This window comes from Ovis canadensis, chromosome 18, assembly GCF_042477335.2.
Source record: "Ovis canadensis isolate MfBH-ARS-UI-01 breed Bighorn chromosome 18, ARS-UI_OviCan_v2, whole genome shotgun sequence".
NCBI lineage: Eukaryota > Metazoa > Chordata > Mammalia > Artiodactyla > Bovidae > Ovis > Ovis canadensis.
Genome location: NC_091262.1, coordinates 44,394,694 through 44,402,905, shown reverse-complemented (window position 1 = coordinate 44,402,905; position 8,212 = coordinate 44,394,694). Strand labels below are relative to the sequence as shown.

The 8,212-nt window shown below is 52.3% G+C and overlaps 1 protein-coding gene across 1 annotated transcript; it reads right to left on the bottom strand.

Moving 5' to 3' along the window:
• CRABP1 (cellular retinoic acid binding protein 1) lies at nucleotides 1-7,575 on the bottom strand. The gene is made up of 5 exons (XM_069559253.1): nucleotides 7,555-7,575; nucleotides 6,853-6,995; nucleotides 6,132-6,310; nucleotides 3,994-4,107; nucleotides 1-286 (listed from the first exon to the last, which is right to left on the bottom strand). The coding sequence occupies exons 2-5, from the start codon at nucleotides 6,920-6,922 to the stop codon at nucleotides 236-238; spliced, it is 414 nt and encodes a 137-aa protein (XP_069415354.1). The 5' UTR covers nucleotides 6,923-6,995; nucleotides 7,555-7,575; the 3' UTR covers nucleotides 1-235.
• Between the last annotated feature and the right edge of the window lie 637 nt (nucleotides 7,576-8,212).

Sequence of the window (8,212 nt, the reverse complement as noted above, 5' to 3'; positions counted from 1 at the left end):
TTGAGGTGTGTACAGCCAGTTTAATGACGGATGAACCCATACAGATGCCAGACTATGGAGCGCCAGGGACACGGAGGCACAAAGCCTTGGGGAAAACACTACAGCATTACTGGGGGGACATCGGGATCACCTAACGTTAATACCGGGGAAGAGGAGGTCCGCTGGCAGCTCAGAACTATGACATTCTTGGGGGAACATGCATCCCACCCCCAAAGCTGGAGCAAGCTGGCCGCCTTCATTCCCGAACATAAATCCTCGTGCAGACCACGTCATCGGCGCCAAACGTCTGCAGGGAAGGAAAACCAATCAGTGCAGATGTCTGTGCAAAAATGTTTAAGGCATATCGCTAATAAGGGCACTTACTGCCCTGTTAAAAACTCTTTGTAACAGACATTCAATTTCCTGTGCTGTGTGTTCATGCTCAGCGCTAAGAATTTTTTTTTTCCCCCCTCCCTTGAGCTCTGCGCTGGCAGAGAGGCAACTAGGGTATAGAATTATATTGTGTGCAGTTTTCCTTTGCTTCTGGAACCTGGGAGTGCTGACATAAAAAATGCAAGTTTCCTGGCTTCGGTTTTTTAAATTAAACTGAAGTGGGGGTGGTGGTATGTCATACTGGACATTTCTGAAGTGGTTCTGTCTCTTTTCAAGTGATTTCAAGAGAGCAATGCGCCCGGGGCCACTGAGCCCTGGGATCCAGTAATCAACAGTCAGGTGGGATATCCTTGGAAAGGGTGTAGAAGTGCCTTCTAGGAAGCAGCTGTCTGTCCTGAGAGACACCTGAGATGTTGTGTTAGTAATACTCAAGGAACCCCTGAGCTAGAAACGTGGTCTTGGCTGCAAGAGAATGGCATAGGCCGCCAAACCTAGGCCTGCAATTCACAGCCAGGTGAGCTGGGGCACCGCTCTGGTCTCTTGGACAATTCGGAGATGGAGCGGCAGGGAGTTGAGGACAGGAGTGCAATTGAACAAGATGATCCCAAGTTCTTTCAGCTACAGTTTTATGACTCTTTTAGTTTGTTTGCTGTGGAGAGGGCACAAATCATTCCACAAATGGAGGAGGAAGGACCATTTTCTTCTGGCCTCTGAAAAGATATCCCTGTAAGTAAGCTGTCTCCACTCTTCCCAAAACTGGCAATTACTCACAAGGCCTGCTCTCCTGGGTCTCTCACAGATAACTGGGACAGAAAAAAGCAATATATTAAAATAAAAAAATTTAAACAAACAGGATGTCCCCAGTCTGTCGACTGATATAGATATGTTTGTTTGTAGACATACATTTTTCTGTGGGAGAGCCCCTATCTTTCAAATTGTCAAAAGGGCCTTAGGTTAAAAACCCTGAACTAAGAGCGTGAATGGGCTTCCCTGGTGGCTCAGTGGTAAAAATAAAAATCCTCCTGCAATGCAGGATCCACTGGAGACATGGGTTCCATCCTTGGGTTGGGAAGATCCCCTGGAAGAGGGCATGGCAACCCACTCCAGTATTCTTGCCTGGAGAATCCCATCGACAGAGGAGCCTGGCAGGCTACACAGTCCACGGGTTCACAAAGGGTTGGACATGACTGAAGCAACGTGGCACACGTGCACGCAAGAGCTTGAACGTACTTGTATCTTCCCCTGGGTCACTCAACTGGTCATGAGATGCTCTCAGAGAACATGAGCTGGGACATTATTCTCATGTGTGTTTCAGGGAAATACTAGTCATTAGTGATTATGAAGGAATCAAATGCTCATCACCAGCCTAAATAGGGAACTGCTGATCATACCGGCGGCACAGCTGTGCCTGCTCTGGACACCTTCTCGGTCTTCCTCCCTCTCCTCATTAGTGAGGAATTAGCAGACGATGCTGGGTGCTGGGGGAGGGGGAGGCAGGGCTTCCCATAGAAATTCACCTCTCAAGTGTCCAGGCCTGTCAGAACCATGTCAGTTTTCCAAAACTCTTCCAGCTCTATGGCCATGGAGTGTCCCATGGCAGGCCAGAGCTTGGGGACTGGACTCTTTACCTGTGCTAGAATGATCGTCACCTCACCCAGGCCATCAAATGGCTTCACGAAACAAGAAGAAATGGGTACATTTCCAACCACGTTCAAAATGTCCTTCTCAGCCCGCAAACTATTATGAGAGGTTCCTGAAAGAAACTCTCTCTACACCATTCCAGAGTGGTTTAAGGGACTTTACTCAGTTTTCAAAAGAAGGCAAGTTACAGCCCGGGGTTGCTGGGAGAGCTTATTTCAAGTTCACCAGAATAAATTGCCTCTTGTTTATAGAGACGGCATCTCCCTACATTTGGATTTATTAATGATAATAACCCTTGGAACAAAAGCCCATATTTTAGATCCAAATGCCAAGAATTAATGTTCCCTTTGAGGCCTGTACGTATGTATGTATATGTCTGCTGAGCCAGGGAGAGAAGCACGGGTGGAGGTGCAGTGGGGGAGTTGGAAGTGGGGGAAATCTCCTAACGGAATCAAGCCAGTGTGCGGGCTGCTCAGATACTACAGAGATTAATAAAATCACACTTTCTCACCAAGCACACCGAGCCTACTTAACCCTCAGCTACCCTCAAGAATTCTAAAAATCATCTCCCTCTTTGCTATCCCTGGTCCGAATGAATATGTCCCTTTTTCTCTTAGATTCCCATCTCTCGGCCTCAAATTGCTCCCCCAACCCCATCAATGTATTCCTGCCCTGGAAACAACATTAACCAGGTTGCAAATGAAGCCAGTCCTTTCTGTGCGAAAGGAGGAAGTCTGGGAAATCATCTCAGGGAAGGGCAAGAAGGCAAGAGTGAGATCAAGCAGCCTCCAACTGAAGTAACAGAAACAGCTCAATTGAGGGTCTTCCTACAGAATAAACATGTAATTTCAGGGCTGAGAGGGACCTGGGTCGGGGGAACGAGGCTTTAGTCCAAACCCTCATTTACAGCTTGGGGAGGGAAGGGCCAGGCCCGGGTCACAGTGAGTCCTGACCTAGCATTCCTTGCCACCTCCTTTCCCGACATTTTAGGGTGACGCTCATTAAGACGGGGCAAGCAGGCAGTCTTAGAGGGGAGATGTTAACAACGGGCCTGATGGAGAACAAAGGATATCATTTCCTGGTTACCCACAACAGCTTTCCCCTTTTCTAGTGTGGGGCGGGGGTGGGGTGGGGTGGGCCATGGGTGGGGTGGGGTGGGGGTGGTTGGGGGGAGTGAAGAGGCGGGCAGGGAAGGCTGTTGTCAGGAAAGCTTGGTCTGTTCTGAAACACAAAGGGAGCATAACAGGGAGTTGTCCTTCACTCCTGCCCCCCCACTTCCTTTGCTCCCCTAAATGGAAAGGAGGTGTGTGATTTAACTACAGAGGTCTCTAACTTGGCCTCAGCAGGTATATTTTGCATGGTCAGGGATGTTTAAAATACTTCAATCTGATTCCCTGATTACCCTCTCCAGTTAACCCTCAGACTGTCTTAAATTAGCATTTCGTGTCTGTCTCCCGGAAAGCCATCGGAGCCTGTAAGTCCGGGGGCAGGGGTGGTGGGGGCGGGGGCGGTGGGGGGTGCGGTAAAAAGACTTCCAGTGCAGGCATACTGAAATTTCTGAAATCTTTCCTAGGCAGCAAAGTGGAGAATGGTGAGGTGAGGAAAACCCTTTCTGCAGAGTGAACTCTGGGACCTCGCAGAGCCCACGCACGCTGAGCTCAACTGGAGGGGAGGTTGGTTTAAGTAAGTCAGCAAGTCACCGCCGGGATGTGTGGGTTTGGATAGTGGCCGGCAGCGCAGCATGTCTCTAGCCCCTGCTCTGCCCCCTGAGCCACCCCGCTCTCCTGCCAGCCATCTAACAGTGATTTCCTTTGGCCTAAACTGTCGTCTCGAGCTTTTCTGCTTACATTTTAAGCCAGAGCATAGAGGGTCTCTCCCTGAATGGGCGAGTGAGGACAACGTCGGTGGGGCCGGGCTGCGAGCAGCGGCTGGAAACCTGCAAGCTCCTTTCAGGGTTGGGGATGAGGGGGTCTCACTCACCAGGATGAGTTCGTCGTTGGCCAGCTCGCGGGTCCAGTAGGTTTTGGGGCCGTCCCCCTCCAAGAGAGTTTGTGTGCAGTGTATCTTGTTCTCATTCTCCCAAGTGGGTAAGCTCTGCGGGCAGGAAAACCATTAGTGACATTAATTACAGTCTTGGCAGCGGGGAGCAGAGACAACAATGAGCACGGGAGAATAATTGCTGTGCAGAGAAGCAACACATGGTCCCTGTCAGCAACGCACAGAACCTTCTCTGCTGTGCCTTATCAAGCCCAAATTCAGAGGGCTGACCACAGATTTTATGGGAGTATAAATATACCTTATATTACACACACACACACACACAGAAGAGCAAAGCCTCAGGCATGCCTTACATCTTCAGGAATAAAATTGAGAGCACACAATGATTCATTTATGTCAAAATGGACTCCCCCTTGAAGCAGTTTGGCTGTTGAGGGCAAAAAGCTTCACAACAGAAACACAAAATTTTAGAACAGTTAAGACACCATATTTGTGACCACATCTAGTCAGCAAATCAGGAGCTTTTCCTTGCACGGATTTGGGGATAATGCCTCTCTTTCTGTTTGCACTCAGCAGACGCAGTACACACCCTGCTCTGATAATCCTGAGTTTCTCTGACTCTGAGAATAAAAACACTGCCACTTCCCAGATTACATCTCTCTAGAAACAAATTTTTTTTTTTTTTTTTAAGATCTGAAGGGTCTTCATGCTGTCGGAGGTAGAAGGCAAAGAAGGGATTCCGCTGTAGTTTTCCCCAGCGTCTGCATGAAGCAAAATGGTATACAGTTGGGCTAGGCGTCTGTCCTGAATGTGCACATACTGTCTTTTTAACTAACACGTGGGACACGTTCACTAGGCAGGGTGGGGATGGATAAAGCCCCACTCCCCAGGCTGTCCTGTGAACCTTTGATTTCTGATCAGAATTACTGTCTCCAGCAGTACTCTGTTAGATGCGCCCAAACTGATTCTGCCTATTGCCAGGCCTTTTTACCTTAGACTCCCAGACCTTCCCTCTACGCTGAAGAGAGGTCCTGCTCTTTTGTTTTTGCAAACAGAGCAGTGGCTGAGGGCTTGGATCTTGCCAGCTCCAAGCCCAGATATCATTTTCAGGCTGTGTCAAGTCTAGGGGTCAAATATTGCTTCATGGGCCAGGGTGCTTCTGGGGGGCTGTGTCTCTATGTCCTCCCAAACCCGGTGCCCAGAGAGTCTCACTCTAAATCAGACAGGCACGGCTCCGGAAAGGTGAAAAACAATTTCTCACTCTCTGGAATGCTATGAGTTTTTCTTTTTTCAAACCTTGGGGGAGAGGAGGGAGACATTTTGTCACTTTTTAAATAAGTGGTAGCATCAGCGATTGTCCATCTGCCCTCAAAATACATGAGTAGCCAACCCTCCATTCTATTCCACAGACCAACCAAATGCGACTTTGCCCATCTGAAAAAGGAATTTATAACCCCTTGCTTCAGTCCACCGATTGATCCCTGGGACCGATAAACGGAGAGAAACAGAATTCTTGCCCCTGGGGACTAAAAGAGGGCACTCAGTCCATTCTCCGGGCAGAATCTGCCTTGCTTTTGGAAAGGTTTCGTCTTTTCCTTTAAGGAACCTAACTGAGGGCGGGCAGGAGAGGTACCGGGGCCATCAAGACTGTTGAAACTGGATCCAGAGCATTCCCAAGGGCCCAGGACCTGGGAGGGCGGGACGCAAGAGCTGCGGCTCCACCTGCGACAGGAAACGGGGCAGCCGAACGGCCGGGCAACGCGGCCCAGCCACCTCCTCCTCCTCCTCCCCAGCCGCCTGCGCTCACGCGAGGATCGCTGCAAAATGCCGCAGAAACGCCCGCAGAGAACGCGGTGTAACCCAAAGCCCGCGCTTTAAGCGCGGCGGTTAGCACCCCGGGAGGCAATTTAGGGAGGAGGTTGGGAGGGGCTGGGGTGGGACTTTCTCCTGAGCCCAGGGCAACGAGTTGCACAGATCATCTGGGCAAACAGCCGATGCACACGCCCTGCAAGGAAGGCGCGGCACAGGCTGCAGAAGGAGACGGGGGTCTCATCTGGCTGCAACGGGTCCTGGGTAGGGAGCAGGGATCCGGGAAGGCTGCCCAGACTCCGAGACCTCACCCTGCACTTGCGTCCGTCCACGGTCTCCTCCTCAAAGCCTTCTCCGACCTTGAAGTTGATCTCGGTCGTGCGCACCGTGGTGGACGTCTTGATGTAGAACTGGTCCCCGTCCTGGCGGATCTCCACGTGCGGCTTGGACGCAGCCGCCACGGCCACTTTCCTCAGCATGGCGTTCACACCTGCCCCGGGAAGAACGGGGGCGACCCGGGTTCGGGTCACGGGGTCTCGTCACCCGCCCATTGTTCCAGAACTGGCCTGGCATTTCCCAAACCCTCTGACTATAGAAGGGGGACTTACAAATGAACCATTCCTCCCCCGGCTCTCACCCTGATTTTCAAGATGAGAAACTGAGGCTCAGAGAGGGTAAATGGCTTTCCTTCGGTAGCACGTGGTAGGGCCTGGTCTCAAAATGAGTCCCTAAATTTAAAGTCCCTGACCCTCCCAGGATTTCAGTAATAATCTCTCCTCGCGATGATCTAGCGCGAGATAAAGACCAAGCCGTCGGGGAAAGCGCCAAGGATCCAGCAAACGTTCGCTGGATGAGTGGATCCCAGGCTCTCCTCGCTACTTCTAGATGGGATGCTCCTTGGAATTCGCCCCGATCTAAGGCACCCAGGACTCCCTCCTGTCTGGTGTTGGTCCCTAAAGCCGACTCCCCGCAGGCCCCGGGGAGCCTCCGGCCGCTACTCTCCGTCGGGGCGCGCTGCCCGGGCCAGCTTACCCAGCGCCTTGAGCAGCTCGTCGAAATTCTCGCTGCTGCGCATCTTCCAGGTGCCGGCGAAGTTGGGCATGGTGGCAGTGGTGGCGGCGGCGGGAAGGCGGCGGCAGGCACGGACAGCTGCGGCGCAGCGGGCACACTCCAAGCTGCAAAGGCGGAGACTGCTGCTCTGCGCCCAGCCCCACGCGCCTTGAGTCACCGGGAGAGCGCCCCCAACCCCCTCGCCGCTCCAAGCCCCGCCCCGCTAGCCCCGCCCCCCACCCCCCGCGGCCCCTACCCAGCGTGAGCCCCTCTCCCAGCCCTACTGTGCCCGCACTCTGCCCCTTGGCGGTCCATTCGCCAGGGGTGCAAGCCTGGTACCAGCTCTCCTACAACTCTGGGTGGGGGGCGTCTCTGCCACCCCCAGGCCACCCACATCCTTCTTTAAAGTGGGTGGTGGGAGAGGGTTAGATGTAACAAAATTGGCCAAGAGGAGAAAATCGTTGAAGCTCGGCAGTGGGGGTTGGCGAAATCATTATACCACTCTCTCTACTTTCGTATATGTTTGAGAATATACATAATATAAAGTTAAAATAAGTGGGTAGTAGGTCCATCAGTGGATGACAGCCACCCTGTCCCCACTCCCAGGCATGGCTTCTGGATGCGCCCAGTAGGTCGCCTCCACTCCCAGTCCTGGATCCTATTCCGCAACCACCACCAACCCACCTTACTTCCGCACCACCACCACCACGAGCAGGACCACGGAAGGAAACGGCGGAAAAGCCTCAAACCACTCCAAACCCGCCCGGCACTGCTGCTCGGAACCCAGGATCGCGCGAGATTGTGGGGTCCTCCGCGTTGGTGTGGCGGGAGGGAGCCCATACCGCTGCACCCTTGTGGGTAGCTCAGAGAAGGGTGGACTGAATAAGTTCCAGAACCCTGTGTATCCGTGGCCTGTTTTGCAGAAAAGTGAGACTTTGCACTTGCCGGCAGGCTGGGAGGGCCAAGTGGAGGAAATCGCCACTTTTCTCCCTTTAATCCGAAATATGGCCCAAACCTAAGGCCCCCTCAGTGCCTCCGCTACGAAAGTACAAACATTTCACCACAGCACTTAGAGCTTTGCACACAGACCCTAAAATTCCCTTCCGGTCTCTTCCCGCTCTTCTGCAGTCAGTATGCCTTGGCAAACTGCACAACCCAGGATTCTGGGACCTGTCAGGCATCTTCCCACCTCTAAGCGCCTGCTGGGCAACGGTTGGGGAAAGCCCTTTTCCTCCTCGGGTAAATAAAATCTTGCCCACTCATGGAAGTCCACCTTTATGCCATCTCTTTTGAAATTCAGCTTCCTAATCAAATGATTATGTTTTTCTGAACCCGATGAATT

Coding starts and splice junctions, on each gene's coding strand:
- CRABP1 (XM_069559253.1), bottom strand. CDS start 6,922: ATGCCCAACTTCGCCGGCACCTGGAAGATGCGCAGCAGCGAGAATTTC. Junction 4,108..6,131: donor TGGACGGACGCAAGTGCAGG/GTGAGGTCTCGG, acceptor TCCTGCCCGCAG/AGCTTACCCACTTGGGAGAA. Junction 287..3,993: donor CCAACGACGAACTCATCCTG/GTGAGTGAGACC, acceptor CCTTCCCTGCAG/ACGTTTGGCGCCGATGACGT.